General features: G+C 35.3%; 1 protein-coding gene across 5 annotated transcripts in view; it reads left to right on the top strand.

Annotated features, from left to right (window-relative positions):
* The window catches only part of GSK3B (glycogen synthase kinase 3 beta), a 217461-nt gene that overhangs the window by 169677 nt on the left and 29873 nt on the right, over positions 1-17911 (top strand). For 4 of the 5 annotated variants that reach the window (XM_018043204.1, XM_018043122.1, XM_018043043.1 and 1 more), the window contains exons 8-10: positions 1518-1613; positions 10751-10789; positions 13447-13633. In XM_018043204.1, coding sequence (XP_017898693.1) covers positions 1518-1613; positions 10751-10789; positions 13447-13633 — 322 coding nt within the window. The remainder of the gene's footprint in view (positions 1-1517; positions 1614-10750; positions 10790-13446; positions 13634-17911) is intronic. The other variant, XM_018042977.1, reaches the window with a different exon arrangement.

Raw genomic sequence — 17911 nt, 5'->3', positions numbered from 1 at the left:
TTCATTGCAGGCAGATTCTTTACTGCTTGAGCCATCAGGGAGGCCCCTATTACAGACTAATATACATTATAAAGAGTTTCTCTAGATTAGAGTATATGTCTTAAAATGAAATTAGTGGATTGTAGCATCACTAAAAGTATGCATTTTAAATACTCATTTTTTAACATTGCTGTTGTTTTTCTTTAGCATTTAAAAAAATCCAGTGGAGTTGGATTTGGAAGGCAGAATTATCAATAAGTTCACTCTCTCTTCTTTTTCAGTCTTTCCCCTTTTTCCCATACATGTACACATACACACCCTTCATCAAGAGTCCAATTTACAAATATCTGATAGCTACAGTTACAAAGACCAGAGATTTTCCTTCTCAGTACTCTTTGTTTCTCTGTAAAGCTGGAATTCTACTACAGGAAGGAAAGGAAGTTGTATTATATTTATTACCCCTAATAATTTCCTAGTACCTCTTTGTAATACTTTGTTCCAGCTCCTCACAACCATGAATCTTCTGTCACTGTAGGCAGAAGATGTTCTAGAATTCTATATGAATTAAATTATACAGTACCTACTCAGTCTAGCTTACGTTTTGTTTTCATATGAGTGTCTTGAAGAATAAAGCTTTAAAAAATTTGCCTAAGTTTGAAAGTTTTAATGAAGTCTAGAGAATTAGAAACAATAACAACAAACACCTGAACTCCTTCGTTTGCCCTGTTTGTTCACCACTGGTCAAGTACTTTACATTCTGCTCCTCTGTGCAACTGTCCTTGAATTAAATGGATTAACATTTTATTTCAACAGACTTGTTTTTTATTGGGTGCTAGAGTTATAAAGATACATAATAAGTGTCATTTTTCTTCAAAGTACTCATTTTAGTACTTAATGTCTCTTCCCATCATCTGTCTTATGCAGTCAAATCCGTATACTTTCCTTCTTTTGATGCCTAATACAGCTCTGGAGGTAATGAAGTGCTCAATATAATTTCATCTTGTATTATACTTTTTTGCACACAAATATGTAAGTTTCTCATAGTTAGAATCTCTCTTGTTCTTAGTATTCTTCATATAGTTCCTAGTACACGGGGACATTCACTTAATATTCAGTGATTGAATGGAATTATTGATGACCATGTTTGACTAAGGTTCTCCTAATTAGCTTTTTGATAATAAAACCTTTGTCTTACTTTACTGATGAATAAATGAATAAAAGATACTCTCACTTCAGATGCCATCACAATAGATTGTTTTTCTAGACAGAACGAAGATGCCTGATTTTTAGTTGAATATTTTTGAGTGACCTTTCTTATACAAACTTGATGACTGTTACCATAACAGTCTGTATACTACCTATAGCTTGGGTCCTCTAGTCAGAAATTGAAGTTTTTTATAAAGTCTGCTCTGTTTAATGAGTTACATATTTTATAACTTTGGAATTCCTTTTTCCAGTGAAACCAGTACATTAAAACATAAAGACTATATTTATAAGTATATAGAAAATTACGGCAATTTCTTTCTTTCTTTATCTAGGTCCTGGGGACACCAACAAGGGAGCAAATTAGAGAAATGAACCCAAACTACACAGAATTCAAATTCCCTCAAATTAAGGCACATCCTTGGACTAAGGTGAGTCAAAAAGAGTTTTTTAAAAAATACATTAACCAGTAGTTAATTAGGAGTTGGATTTCTCATTGTTCTTGAACTAAACTATTTTGAGACTAGGTGGCTATCAGAATACAAAGTACAACAGGACTTCTGCATGTAAAAATAATTGGATAATTATACATCAGTGTTTCACTGACTGTAAATAGCTTTATTCCCACTGATTTCCTGTAGAAAGTTTCCAGTCTGGGTTTTTATTTGTAGGATGAGGACAGTACATATGCATGGTATTCAAATAAGGAATTTCGTTAAGTGCAGGATCTTATATATAAATTTTTACTCTTTAAAATTCAGAGGTAATTTCTTTACATAGTTAGGGGTACTTACATACATTCAGTATCATATAGCATTTAGTATCACATATATTTTTATTCTTTTTAAACTACTAATATATAGATTATATTTTGTGTTCTTCTCTTGTTTACTTTCCTGTTGGTGTTTTGGGAGCAATAGTAAAATGAAGATTTGGTCTCATGAATAGTATACATTGAAAGCAGTTGATAATACTCACAGGATGTCACTAGCCATTGGAAAAGCCTAACTTCAACTTTTAGTTGGAGCCCATTCTAAGAGCATAAGTACTAACTTATGAGAAGACTTTAGCTTTTGTTTTGATAGTTAATTGAAATGATTGTAGAGAGATTTTATTAAAAAGTTTTTTTCATGTCTGATTTGTGAGATTGTATGCAGAGGGGGAAAAAATCTCAATAAGGCTTATAGCTAGAGTGACTCTTTTGTTTTATAGATTCTGAAACTCTAGCTAAACATGCCAAATGATTTATCCATGTTTCCATATGTGACTGACAAAGTCAGGATTAAGCTTCTTCTTTGTGTGTGTTGTGTGTGTGTGTGTGTGTGTGTGTGTGTGTATTTATACCAAGTTTTTTAACCTTCTAGTTATGTGCCATCTATATATCCCCCTTCCCAGTTTATTCTTATATTTCATTATATATTTTGTGGGTTAGACATATTCAACTTTTTAATACATATTTCAATCAGAGATCTTGTATATTTAAAACTGTACATAGAACAGTTTGTTTTGAACATTAACAAGTTCATTTAATTGGTTATATATCTTTTATAATAAGAGGTAAAGTAATTTAAGTGAAATAATTTACATTTCCAGATTCAAAGTAGGTCTCTTGCTAAGTTGTATTATTCAAGTTTCTTTACTTCAAGTTGTCAAATATCTTCACATCTCTTCACTTCAGAAAATCCTCTTATTACCAATTATTCATTATTTAAAAACAAAGACCTCAGTAATAATTTTACTGCCAGAATTATAAGTTGTAGCTTTCACTGACCAAGATATTGCTCTCTCCCCTGCCCTCTTTTTAAGTTTTCAGTAAACACTAAATGTTCTGAGATAAGTCATCCTTTGGTCTTGGTATTTAAAGTTTATTTTGAATCTGAGTCAGAAGATATTTAGATTCTCTCACTAAACTCAGAGAATCGTAGGTGCCCTATTTGGATTTAGAATCGAGCTGCAGTTTGAATCCACAAAGTCATTCCAAGTTACAGTGTAATAAGTGATTTGTAGTATACTATGATTTCAGCCATGTTAAAGAACAAGAAGCAAAGAGAATTCTGTGTATTGGATTAATACAGGGAAGTATTCCAAAATGCTGATGGTAGTTTGAATAAGAAGAGTATAGGTGATTTTATTTTCTTTGTTCTGCATTTCCATATTTTTTTTTTAAAAAGCATGTTAAGGTAGAAAGAAAAGTAAAATTCTTTTTGGTCAAATCTGTTCTAAGTGTTCATCCTGTGTATAGAGTTTCTAAGCAATACAATGCTGAAATGAGGTCATGAGATCTTATTTAGTAGTCCTTGTCCTCGTTTTTCTTTTAAATCAAGATTGCCACCAGTATTAGTGTGTGTCATATTCTGTACTTTTTCCCCTTGACTGTATCTCTTCAAGTATTAGCCAGGATGGAATGTGAGGAATGATTCATTATAATTGCCATGCGAGCAATAGAAGATTAATGGTGCATTTGCATGCTTTACATCTTTTACCCTTGTGAATTCCAGATGTTTCTGTAGCCCAACACTGATGCTTTTCCAACTTGAATAATATACACAAAGCCCTTTTGTTTTATTTAGGCTTCCATTCTTGTACCATATATAGAATAATAATTCAATTCTCCCACCTATTTTGTGTCTTCAAACTCTTGTGAATTCTTCACTCATATATGTGCCATAATTTGGTTCTCACTTGGTACAAATGCATTTATTATATAATAGGACACTTACATTAATTTCTCATTAGTGCACACCATTAGGTTGCTGTTACTGTGGTTGTAAACACAAAACCAAATTCAGACATAGAAATTCCGTGGCAGTACTCTGTCTTGCAGATGATCCAGAATATATTTACATTGATTATTAAGAGTAGATTATTGTCAAAATAAGAATGCAAAATTTTAAATTTCTAGAGGAAACTCTCCCCTCCTTTGTGATAGTGAATGTCAGCTTGAGAAATACTCTTTTATGCTAGGCAGCCAGTGGAGGTTTTTTTTTTTTTTTTTTAATGTACATAATGTTGTTCTCCAAAGGAAAAAGCTTTTTGCCTTTGGAAGGCAGGTAAACGGGAGTCTGGAAACAAAATCTGCTTTGCCTTTATCGAAGTCTTCTGTTAAAACCTACTTTAGCCCCATTTGCTGAAACCCTTTTTTTTTTTTCTACCATGTTATAGTGTAGTACAGCTATATCCTCAGAACTGGGAGCTCCTGTTCTCAAAAAAAGTAGGCAGACAAAAAGTTAAAGGGAGAATATGTCTTCCTTGGAAGCACTGAGTGAGGGTATTCAGATGTATAAGAAAGATAGCAAACAGAAGAACAAAACAATGAAATAATCCTAGTGTGATATATTGCAGGAATCTTGAGAATTCAGAAATCCAGTAAGATACTCTTGACTATTCCCTGATAGCCAGAACAACCTAATTCATTGAATAAGCATTTGTGGCTTAAGTTGGAAAGGAAATATATATATATACTAATGTTTTGAAAAGAGGACCAGTATTGAGAGTGATGGTGGGGAAGATAAATACTTGCTTTTTGGTGTATGTTATACAGTTAAAAGAATAAAAGCCAGATGGGACACAAAAGGAAATGATAAGCGAAAGCAAATTGAGAATTACATAGAGGTGGAGGTTGGTTGGAAGAAGAGAAGAGGCCGAGATTCTGCATTTGGTACATGGAGATTTGGGTAAATGACAGTCTATTTAGGTATGAAGTAAGGATCTAGTATAAGCATTGCTCCCATTCTTTGTCCCTCATGTTATTTTTTGCTTTTGTAGGAAAGCAGTTAGCTGTTGTGTCTTTTCTTCAGGTTCTTTTGAAAATAAATATGCAGATAGAGGATTTATCTTCTCTATCTCCACTGCCCTGACTTTAGCCCAACATCGTATCATAGAACTGCTGAAACAACCTCCTACCTCCTGATTTCCCTCCTTTATATCTTTCACATCCTCACTGCTGTCAAAGTCATCTTCCTTAAAGCACATGTGATACTGTCTCTCCTGTTTGAAATTTTCTGATTCCTCATTGCCTATAGGAAAAATTTTATATGCCATACATATAATGAGAAGAGTACTTATATGTCCCAATTTATGTTTGCCCAGTATGATTATTAATGGCATGTTCTTCACACTCTTCACTGTCCCAGTTCGGATGATTATCCAGTCACTGTCTTCCCATTATTTCTGCTTCTCTTTCCAGAAAAACAAGAGATTTAGTTCTTTGTCCTGCTCTTAACCTTTCCTGAGGCATTTAGTCAGTTAAACCTAATCTTTCCCAAGTTCTCCAGCTCCCTCACCCTTAAATGCATGTAATTAGGCAGTGAATTTAAAAGTTTAGTGTTCGGTTAGGATAGATTAAGGATTTCTAATAAAGTTAACATTGTAATGGTTGTATATATTTATTCCCTATTTTGAGTATCTGATTGTGCTAACTTTTTGTTAAAGCAGATAGTCCCATATATTATTCCAGTATTAAATAATCCTGTGAGGTCAGTTAGATCAGCAGTACCCAGCTGTTTTGGCACGTGGGACCGGTTTCAGAGAAGACCATGGACCAGGGGTGGAATGGTTTCAGGATGATTCAGACGCATTACATTTACTGTGCAGTTTATTTCTATTATTACATCAGCTCCACCTCAGATCATCAGGCATTACATCTTGGAGGTTGGGGACCCCTGAGTTAGGTAACACAGATGTCTGTATATTCTTTCAGAGTAATGAAATTCATATCTAGTTAGTAGAGGAAGTAGGTTAGAATCCCAAGGGCCTTGGTTTCTTTCGACTGACTGAGTACTGTTTAATAACTTAGCTACATGTGAGAGTGTTGTCCTGCTCACTTTGAAGGGATCATGCAGTCATGCTGAATTTCTTGATCTGATCAAACTGTTCTCCTGATTGTTCCCCGGAAAAGCCACATTCATTTCTACCTCTTACTAGTGAACACTTAGAGTGTTGTTCTTTCTCTTTGCTTACTAAGTCTTGACCTTTGTCAAGACTTCAGATCCCCTTCTCCCACGAAACATCTAATTATCCAGGCTCTTATGTGATTATTCCCACCATATAACTCCTGTAGTACCTTCTAAGTCATACCGTATATGTACCATAGCAGCTTCTCATTTCTCTTTTGTTAATAGCAAAATGAATATGTTACCTCAAAATGTTTGTGGCTGAGACTTGGGTATACATGATTAATAGCTAATTGTCCGTAGGATATGTAGGGACCTTAGATCATTGATTTAAGTATCCCAGAAACCATTATCCACAAAAATCAATCCTTACATACTTGATTTCTTAGAACACAGTCCACATGCTGTGAAATTAGTGAATACTAGTGTTTCTAACTAGCTAACAGAGTAAGCAAAAAATTGAGGTCATTTCTGCCATCAAAGGAATCAGACTAGCTGAATTAGTTATTACATGTATTATTCGCTATACTTAAAGCTAAACCAAAAGGTGCACTATAATTTTTTTAAATGACTTTCTTCATAATGTTTTTTCCTGAGTCTTTGACTAGAAGATGAATTTTCATTTGGTAAACTTACCTGTTTTAACTAGTTTCACCCATTACCAAAAATACGTTCAAAGGGTCTTGCTGCTGCTGCTGCTAAGTCGCTTCAGTCGTGTCCAATTCTGTGTGACCCCATAGATGGCAGCCCACCAGGCTCCCCTGTCCCTGGGATTCTCCAGGCAAGAATACTGGAGTGGGTTGCCATTTCCTTCTCCAGTGCATGAAAGTGTAAAGTGAAAGGGAAGTCGCTCAGTCGTTTCTGACTCTTAGCAACCCCATGGACTATAGCCCACCGGGCTCCTCCATCCATGGGATTTTCCAGGCAAGAGTACTGGAGTTGGGTGCCATTGCCTTCTCAAAAGGTCTTAGCACAAAGCAAAAATCCCTGTCAAACATTTTGTTGTTGCTTTGCTGATCCACTCTACCTTTTCTGGCCTTTCTGCCTTGTTTTGCTCATGTATTCCAGGAAGCATGAAACTATGTTGGGGATTTCTGTTGGTTCCTAAGTTTGTCATTTGTCTGTGTTGTCTGCTGTTCAGGTAATCAATTTCAATATTACTATTCAACCCATCTGCCTACTGATCTCAACTAGTACATTATCACTTGTCTCATAAATGCACTGTGTTCCCTACTGAATTTTCTACCTCCATCTTCATTAGTGCTAGAATAATCACTTCTTCTCTAACAACTATTTTGCTATGTGAATAGACCTCCTCACTTTTCTGTTTATATACTGGCTTTACCCTACTTCTTTGGAAACTATTGCACATTAAAATCCAACTGCTAAGGTGGTGAATCCATATGTGAGAAGAATAAGGTAAAAAAGAAAGAATGGATCACTTGTGGGGAGCAGAGGATAGGGTTGAGGGTGAATTAAAAAAGAAGGAAAAAATTTGTGACTTAACATTTGTTCTTTAAAACACCTACCTCCTGTGTATCAGTGCTGTGCTAGACACCATAAAGGATACAAAAAAAAAAAAAACACACACCTGAAATATTTAGTCTCTATCTTTGAAACGCTTAAGGGTGATATATATCTGAGTCACTTGAAGCAAGTACTGAATAATAACCATATCCTTGATTATGTGCGGTTGGTGTTCCAAGGTGTTTCACGTACTATAGGTATCATAGGGAGGATCTTCAGTGTGGGTGGTGGAGGAGAAAAGGGGCCTCCTTTAAAGGTGATAGGACTGGTGGATGAGGGTGGGTCCTGTTGACAGACAGTCTAGATTTGCTTGTGTGCATGTGTGCTCAGTTGCTTAATCATGTCGGAGTCTCTGTAACCCCATGGACTAGAGCCCACCAGGCTCCTCTGTCCATGGAATTTTCCAGGCGAGGATACTGGAGTGGGTTACCATTTCCTGCTCTATGGGATCTTCCCGACTCAGGGATCAAACCCACGTCTCTTGTGTCTCCTGCATTAACAGGTAGATTCTTTACACCTGGGAAGCCCTTGGGTTTGCTTAGGTGCTGCTAAAGTTAGGAATTGTAGCTTAGGGGACTATCCCTTAAGATAAGGAGGTATGGATGAAAAGGAAATATTTCTATATTCTTATGAAGATCAACCTGACTATAGTAACCATTTTATGAACAATGAAAGATTAAGTTAGATAAGTAGACATTTGGTAAATCACACTTCTGTAGTATTTTATGAGCAAATGAGATTAGAGGGAGGAATTTGTGGCATAGTTTAATGCTGATACCAACATTATATTTCTTATGTGTATTTTAATTAGTGAAGCTAAAATTTATTGAATTGTGGCTAAGGAAAGGGTGTTTGTGTTTCTTATGAATTATGTGCTATACATGAGCACTTCAGTAGACTTAAACTCTTTTCTTAGTTAATTAACTCAGTTAATTAACTAGCCAGCAAATCCATGACATTGTCTCACTTTTAGTCCTGCATATAGCCTTACAAATTGCAAATAATTTTATGTACTGGGGTTGCTCTTCAGAAATGTTCATGGTTTATCGGTTTTTAACATTGAATGCTTGTGTATTTTGTGTATGACCAGCGAACAGTGTCTGTACTGAACATTTATCACGATGAAAACTTGAAGAGGAATAGCTGTTTGAGCTACTGAACAAGGCACAGTACTTGTTCTCCATTCTACTTAGATTAATTATCATTGCCCCATAGGCATTTTTACATTGCTCTGGTTGTCTGTTTAATATAGTGGAATTGTTGAGAGCTGATGCTATGAGAATCAACCATAAGCCTTGATGTGGTATATAAATGGTAATTTTAAGGGGCTTAAGATTCAGTCATGACAGTTAGCTCCAGGTTGAAATTTGATGTTTGATGGCAAAGTCTATTATAGGACATGTGAAGGAGAAAATGGCCTGTGTCCTTTCTGAGTTATCCAAATGCAAATTTATTTTGAATAATTCTTCTGTTAAGAACTCATTTGCATTTGTTCAGTACCACAGAGACTTTATTTTTGGGGAAAAATTTTTTTTTTCCTCCTAGTTTCTTCTCTAGACTAGTATTTGTGATAAGAGTTTGTTTCAATTTAAGAAAATGAGTTGCTGCACAGGTGAGGTAGAAGTTGAATCACCTAAAAGTTCATGTCAGTGTTTTGGTTCTTTTCAGTTTTTCTTTTCTCTTTTGTTTTCTTTCTTCCTTTTGTTTATTTCTTTATTTTTTGCTTTGTTCTGTTTTGTTTTATTTATTTACTTCTGGTTTTAGTTTTTACAGGGAGTGTTTTGGGCTGGCTCTTCATGGCCTTGCTAACATTCTTGGCTGGCCATATTTAGTCTGCGCACTAATTGTTAGTTGGCCCAGTTGAGTCTTACTTTGTGCTCTCATTTTTTTTTAGTCTGGTTTTCTATTTTTGTCCACCTGGTTGTGTTTTAAGTTCATGAGAGATTTTTATCCTGATGGGCCGGATTTTAATCCGTGAACTAAATTTTAGTCTGCAGACTAAAAGTAATCCGCGGATTATTTATTTTTGCAAAATATTTAATTCCCCCACTGGAAACTATCCTAAAAGAATGTTAAATTCTCTTAGAATAGCCAAGGGAATTCACAGCTACTGGTGAGTTCTGCCATTTTTTGTTCTCAATACCTAGACATAATAGACCCTGCTACCTCCCTTTTGCATATTTGGCTCCGTTGTGCCTAGGTGTTGGTTTACATTACTTACTATGCATGTCACCTATAACTGTGACTGTCCCTTAGTTGTATTGTTCATTGTATATATTTTTGTTTAGCTTTTGGTGGGTGAATTGGGCATATTTGCAGATGGAACTGTGTTGAATTTATAGTGCTCAGAGGTACAGAATTTTTTTCAGTGAGTTTTTCCAAAAAGGAACGGGTATGAGGGGGCAAAGCCCACAGTAGAAAAAGTAAGTTTATACCCGCACTTCTGAGGTGATATGTCAGTTTCTTGAAGAGTCCTAAGATAATGAGAATGTCAGTAAATATCTTTTATCAGGGAAGTCAATCCAAAATGGAGAATAATCCGCGGTGGCCTGATCCTTCTTAGCTCACACAAATTTAAAATATCTGGCTTGAAATCTATAAATTAAATAAATTTATCACTTTCCTCTCATCACTAATAATTTAGCAAAAATGTTTATACTGTGTTACTGGAATTCATTAATAGAGAAATATTAGCATATTGGGAACTCACATCTTGACAAGCAGGCTGATACGCCCCCTCCCAGCCATGTCAATGGACAATGAATCCAGGTCGTAGAAGACCAAACACTTTACTTTGGGAATTTTACTTCTAGATTTCATTTTGATTTTAACTTTTTTTGGTTTTGTATTTTTTTAATAAATGCACTGGCATTGGAACATAATTAAATTAAAATTTAATTTCTTTACTGTGCCTCACCATTGCGCAATCAAATTTTTTTTGCATACACTGTGGTGAAATAATTTTTAAAACTTGGACTTGCTACTGTGCAGACTGATGTTTAAAGTTTATAACTGTATAAACATTTTCTATGTCCCCCCCTCCACACCATGGATTTCTTATAACATTGGATATATTTTTCCTTGCTGGACTATTCTCTTTTGGATTGACTTCCCCTGTTTGGATTATTTCACTGCATTCTCATCTTTAGGATTCGTCAGGAACAGGACATTTCACCTCAGGAGTGCGGGTATGTACTTAATTTTTTTTTCCCAAAATTTCAGGGCAGGTCGATAGAACTCGGGGGGAAAACTTTTTTGAAAAGCTGAGTTATTCATTCTTGAAATGTAATGATAAAAACAAAGTAGGTAGCTGTGTGGTATAGGTTTTGCTTGTGGTATATATTTAGACTCTCAGTTTCTTGAATGATTTATTGATAACTAAGCTGAAGTTTAGGAGTGGGGTTTGAAAAGTATTTTTACAAGAATAAATATTGACAAAACCCCACAGAACCCAAGATTTCGAGTGCTAAACAATTTGGTATGGAATGAAAAGCAGCAGAAACTTCATTATTAAAAGCCAAGTGACAGTAGTTATTGTTTTCCTTTTCTTTAGACACAAAGATAATTCAGAAAACCTTTTTCTAGTTTGGCCTATAATTTTTGAAAGTTGCATGCTACCACACCCTGTCTTACGGTCAGAAATCTGGACTTTGGGTATGCTGGGATTTGACCCACATAATTTTCTTAACCTTTATCTGTATATTACAGAACCAAGGCTTTTCTCATCAGGAATCTCTCAAGGATTAGAAATAATAATGGGTACTTTTTTAAAAGGCAGGTTAAGTCTTGATTTTAATGTAGGTTCTTAAAATGAATTCTTATCCTTATTTTTCTAACTCTTTGATTCTGTGAGTTAGGGTTCCCTGGCAGAGTAAGCTATTATGTGTCTTAGTACCAACATGGATGGTGACTTTTAGTCAGTGAGAAATCAAAAAAGACGTGGATGATTTTCTTTTTAGTAATCAGAAGTAAGCTTACAATAGTGATTGATTAATAGATGTAACACAGAATTTTTTCATTTAAAATATACTCACTGTCCACCTATCCTACATTTGAATGTTAAAAGATTCTTATTTCCACTTTTGGTGGTGGTACTTTTAATTCTACTTCTGTGCTCCCATATTGGTCAGAGGCATTTTTATTAGACTAGCTAACAAAATAAATCCATATGCTGTCAAATAAATACAAATTTCCCTCAGGGGAAAGTCAGTAGTGCTTAGTATTTTCATAAATTTTTTTCTAAATATTTCCACTGATTATTTTCTTCTACATTTTGAGTTTGATTATGGTTCTGGCTGGGAAGCAAGAGACGGGGGAAATGACCACAAACAGTGAAAGATCTAAACATTTCAAATAATACAGTACGTTAGCTCCTTGACTGAGGCAAGTCAGATTATTCAAAAGAATAAAGATAAAGCAGCTTGTAACTGTGGAGAGGGTTTTCTAACACAACCAAATAAATTAACTAAGATCTTTAACGTTCAGAAATAAATTTCTAATATCCTACTCAAGCCAAAATTTCTCAATTTCCAAGGAAAATATCTTTGTTAATAATAAACTTTGTTTCAGAATGAAAAAAGGATTTTCATTGTAGAAAGTACTCTTACAAATAGTCTCATAATCGAATGAGCTCTGTAGTAGTAACCAGTTCTCCTGCTTTCAGCCTAGGTGGATAGCCAAATGTTATATGAGCCTTTCTCATTAGGAAACCTAAGCCTCTCAGACGCCTCTGCGCCTTGTCACAGTCTGCATGTCCTTTCCTCACTTGTAGGTCTCTCCCTCCATTTTTATGCCTCTGTTTTCCTTTTTGTGTCTGTCAACTTCCACCATTGCCGCTACTAACCTTCTATTTGAGTCTGTGTTCTTCTGTCAAGGGATTTGTGTTTCATTTTTCTTTCATTTCAAAAGCTTTCTGCCAGGATGTTTATGTTTATTTTTGTTTTTCCCTTTCTGCTTTTATTCTTTAACTATCCATAATTTAGAACAAAGTATATTTTTCATAGTTCTGTGTATTTATTCGGAGTTTTAAGACATAGATGAGTAGAAAGCTTTCTGTTCCTTTAAAATAAGTATTTATTTGCATTTTGCCTCATTATAGCTTTCAGTTTACTTTTTCTGTGAGTTAATGTTCTTAATGAAAAATAAGTTTCTCTATTCCTGATTAAAACCCTAGAATATTTATTCAAATGAGGGGTAAACTGGCCGTGTTAAGATAACAGCTACCTGAGAAAACAATTCTGGACATTTTGAGAAGTTCTGGATATTCAAGAATTTCTTCAAATAATAATAGGCTCTGTTTATTGAAAAGTTAATACCAAATCATGAAGAATAAACAGCTTTTCCTTTTTAAAAGATATTAATTGCCAGATTTGTACAGTGCTGTTGATTATCAACAATTGTTCTGCTAAAAAGAAAAGTCACATCAAAGAGGCAAACTTTATAACTATTACCACAGCAGTCAAAACTTTAACATTAACTTCGCATTCTTCTAGTTGTGACTGCTCCCAGAAACGAGACTATCTTTTGTGCTTGTCATATTTTGTGTGCATGTTTGATTGTACTGCCTTATGATTAGCTTGTATAGATTTTTTTCCCCCTATTTTCCCCAGTTTTTTCTCTGAGCCTTTTTCATATAGTCTTTAATTAGCAGTTCACCCCAATGTGGTAAATTGTATGCAGTTAACTCCTTTCATTCTAAAAGGTTTCTTTCACAAATGCAACCATGTTTTTGTACATGGTGGGAATTAACTCAGTACTCAGACGATAATTTGCAAAGATTCTTACATGAATCATTAACTGTACTTTCTCTCTCTCTCTCTCTTTTTTTTTTTTTTTTATTTTGTAGGTCTTCCGACCCCGAACTCCACCCGAGGCAATTGCACTTTGTAGCCGTCTGCTGGAGTATACACCAACTGCCCGACTGACACCACTGGAAGCTTGTGCACATTCATTTTTTGATGAATTACGGGACCCAAATGTCAAACTACCAAATGGGCGAGACACACCTGCACTCTTCAACTTCACCACTCAAGGTAGCTCCTAACACTTAATCCTTTTACCGTTTTCTGGGAAAGTTACACATGTGTAGCTTTAATTTTCTATTAAATCTTTGTAGGGTAAAAGTAGGCATATTAAGTACTTATACAGGAAGGGAGCATCCTATATAACCACTTACTAGGCTACCACACTTATATGGTTTTGAACAAAATAAAAGCAGATTAAATTTTTCAAATAGGCATAGCTTCTCTAATTTTTAGCAGGTTCTGATAAATCTTGGTACTGGAGAAGTACAGAGATTTCCCTGAGTAAGGTTTAATAATAAGATTGACGTACAATTTAATCTTCAGATTTGTGTCTAGAATGTTAAAATTTCTTGCTTCCCAAGGATGTATATCAAGTTTCTTAACCCGGAAGTAAATTGGTAGCTATATTTGTGTAATTTTAGATGCCATACAGACAGAGAAAACTGAAGTCTTATAAAGCCCATCTTAGCACTTATATAAGGGATATAGAAGAGAAATTTTCTTCCCTTCTGAGCCTTGGCATCATTGCTGCTGCTAAGAAAACACTGATAAGAAAACTGAGTTTGTGTATTGGTGATTTCTAAAAAGCTCAGGGATGGTCATTTTTCATTCATTCATCAGCCACACTGCCTCTGATGCTGTGGTTTTCTTCCTTAAATGAACGTTAAACATGTACAGTTCCCTATGGATAAAACAAGGAGTAAATAGATTGCTTGTTTCGATTAATTAGTCAAGCTGAAAATATAGAAGGGGGATAGAAAGCTTTCTGTGATCAGGAAATAAATATAATTTACTTTATTATAAAGTAAAAATTTTTCCCCTTTTAAGCTTTCTAAAACTGTGGGAAAATACATTTCTTAAACTTTAGATATGGAAGATGTGAGTTGCTAGTAGAATAGATTTGGATGATTCAGTTGACTATAGGATGGTTCAGTTGACTATAATCTCAACTGTCAATATTATGTAGCTACTAACAATGCTTATGTAATGTCATTCATCAAAGAAAATCTGCAGGTTTCCTGCGACTGTTAATTTTGACTTGGGCTGATCAGAAATCATTTGGAATGTTGTTTTAAGTCCTGGCTGTGCCTCTAAGATGTTAATGAACACCAAGTAGAGTATGCAAAGGGGCAGAATTAAATGTAGAGCCTCGAAAGTGAAGACTTAAGGGACTCCTGAGAAAAATACCTCAAATAAAGAGAGACTAAATAAATATTTAGGAATCAATAAAGATGTTTTCAACTGATAATAGTGGAACAAGATGTTTTCAAAATACTGATCTGTATATCAGGGAAAAGCTGGGTGATGTCAAATATTGTAGGTAAGATTATTCCAGTTTGGCTGGGAGACTGTTGTTCTCTTCCACAACAGAAATTCATTAATTCCGTGTCATAAAAATTTTAGAGATCTTAAAATAAATTTTATTTTTAATTCTTAACTGCTTTTGTTTTAATCAAGAGTAATACGTTTAGATGGAAGAAAATGTTTAAAATATAGAGGAAGTGTAGAGAAATTTTAATCAATCACAGTCCTGAAAGAATTACTTTTAGCTTTCAAAATCACTTTATGATTTTATCATGTAGCTCTTTTCTAATGCTAATGCTGATAACCCTTGAATATAAAGTGATCTTCTGTTTTCCCATTTAGAAGATCCCAGAAGGGTTCTTTCTGTTAATTCAAATAGATTTAAATTATATATTATACAAAGTTAATATTAGTTTCGGCTTCCCAAATGGCTCAGTGGTAAAGAATCCACCTGTCAGTGAAGGAGAGGCAGGAGATCCCTGGGTCGTGAAGATCCCCTGGAGAACAAAATGGCAACCCACTCCAGTATTCTTGCCTGGAGAATCCATGGACAGAGGAGTCTGGTGGGCTATAGTCCATGGGGTTGGTCACAAAGAGTCAGACTGAGCACACACACAGTACTTTAGGAATTGTTTTTTATATCTCAAATTTTATAGAACAATTTTTTTCAAACTCTATATGCATCTTTCACATCTGTGTCTTTGTAATCAGTAGAGCTACTTTTTGAACCATCTATATAGTTTTTTATGTTATATTACCTAAATTTTTTGATATGAAGCTCTTTTTGAATCTCAGACCACCATTGGAAAATCTACATTTATCTATTTACATAAATGTATCATGTTATACATAATATAACTAGTGGATTGCTTTATAAAGTAGTATCTATAAGATTTTTTTAAATTTTTATTTATTTTTAATTGGAGGATATTTGCTTTACAATATTGTGTTGGTTTTTGCCATACATCAGCATGAATCAGCCCTAGGCATTCATATGTCCCCTCCCTCTTCAACTTCCCTCCCACCTCCCACCCCATCCCACTCCTCTAGGTTGTCATAGAGCACTGGGTTTGCACTCACTGCGTTTTATTTGAGTACGGTGACATCCAGTAAAACCGTGGATCTTGAAATGAGAAACTACTAAGTCAGTGCTAGATTTTTTTTTTTTGCCTCATTTTTTACCATTTCTGTCAGATAACTAAAGTTTCCCAAAGTTTAAAGGGTATCTTGATCTTTTTTTTTCCCATGCTAAGGATTTCCTCCAGCAAGTACTTTGTTTCTCAAAATATACAAATCAAGACAGCCCCTTGTTAAGTAAACAACTTGGTAGAAACTCAAACGCATACACGTGGTGCCTCTTGTGATATTTGTGATGGATATATTTTGGAAAATAATTCTCCTTAAATTGAGACATATTTTGATCCATACTCTTCAATGTGTGTGTGCACCTGTTTGTGTGCATTGAAACTGAGATACTGCTTAAACCTTGTATTTGTTCAGATTTTAAAAATCAAGATTGTTTCGCTGTTCACATACATCATTTCTTAAGTAATCACATTTGATTCTTTAGTCACTCACTAATAATTTTCCATTATTACTAAAGAAAGTTTAAAACAACTAAGTTATTTTATGAATTTCTAAGCTTTTTTAAAAACTGAGATAAAATTCATGTAGCATAAGATAAACCATTTTACAGTAAACAATCCAGTGGTGTTTAATACATTCACAGTGTTATACAGCTATCAGCTCTCTCAGATTCCACATTTTCATTGCTCATGAAGAAAACTCCATACCCATTAAGCATTCAGTCTTCACTATCTCCTTTTTTGACCCTTGGCAGCCACCAGTCTGCTTTCTGTCTCTATGGATTTACCTCTTCTGGATATTTCATATAATGGAACCACATAATATGTGACCTTTTGTGTCTGGCTTCTTTCAGTTAGCATGTTTTCAGGGCTTATCCATGTTGTAGCATGTATCAGTATTTCATTCCTTTTTATGGCAGAATAATATTTCATTATGGGCTTCCCAGGTGGCTCAGTGGTAAAGAACCCACTTGCCAATGCAGGAGACATAGGTTTGATCCCTGGGTCAGGACGATCCCCTTGAGAAGGAAATGGCAACCCACTCCAGTATCCTTGCCTGGGAAATCCCATGGACGGGAGCCTAGCGGGCTACAATCCATGTGGTTGCAAAAGAGTCACCCAGCTTAGTGACTAAGCAACAACAAATATAATTTTTGTTATATCATGTCTTAATTAGTTCAGGCAACTCTAACACCCATGAACTGGGTGACTAAACAACAAACATTTATTTCTCACAGTTCTGGAGGCTGGGAACATCAAGATCAAGATGCTGACAAATTCAGTGTTTGATGAGGGCTGCTTCCTGGTTTGCAGACAGCTACTTTTCTTGCTCATATGGTGGAGACAGATCACCTCTTTTGTGTCTCTTCTTACTAATCCTATTCATGACCTAATTTCCTCCCAAAGGTTCTACCTTCAAATACCGTCACATTGGGGATTTAGGGCTTTAGCATATGAAGTTTTCATTTCAGTTCAGTTCAGTTCAGTCGCCCAGTCGTGTCTGACTCTTTGCGACCCCATGAGTCGCAGCACGCCAGGTCTCCCTGTCCATCACCAACTCCCAGAGTTCACTCAGACTCACGTCCATCGCGTCAGTGATGCCATCCAGCCATCTCATCCTCTGTCCTCCCCTTCTCCTCCTGTCCCCAATCCCTCCCAGCATCAAAGTCTTTTCCAATGAGTCAACTCTTTGCATGGGGGACACAAACATTCAGTCCATAGCATGGACTGAATATGCCATATAGGGATATGCCACATTTTGTTTATCCATTCATCTGTTGATTGACATTTGGTTTGTCACTACCTTCCAGCTATTGTGAATAGTTCTCCTATGACTATTGTGTACAAGTATGAATTCATTTGATTACACGTTTTCAGTTTGGGGGGTATTACTGAA

This window comes from Capra hircus, chromosome 1 (assembly GCF_001704415.2).
Source record: "Capra hircus breed San Clemente chromosome 1, ASM170441v1, whole genome shotgun sequence".
Taxonomy (NCBI): domain Eukaryota; kingdom Metazoa; phylum Chordata; class Mammalia; order Artiodactyla; family Bovidae; genus Capra; species Capra hircus.
The sequence above is the reverse complement of the archived record's forward strand: the minus strand, read 5'-3'. Positions and strand labels throughout refer to the sequence as shown.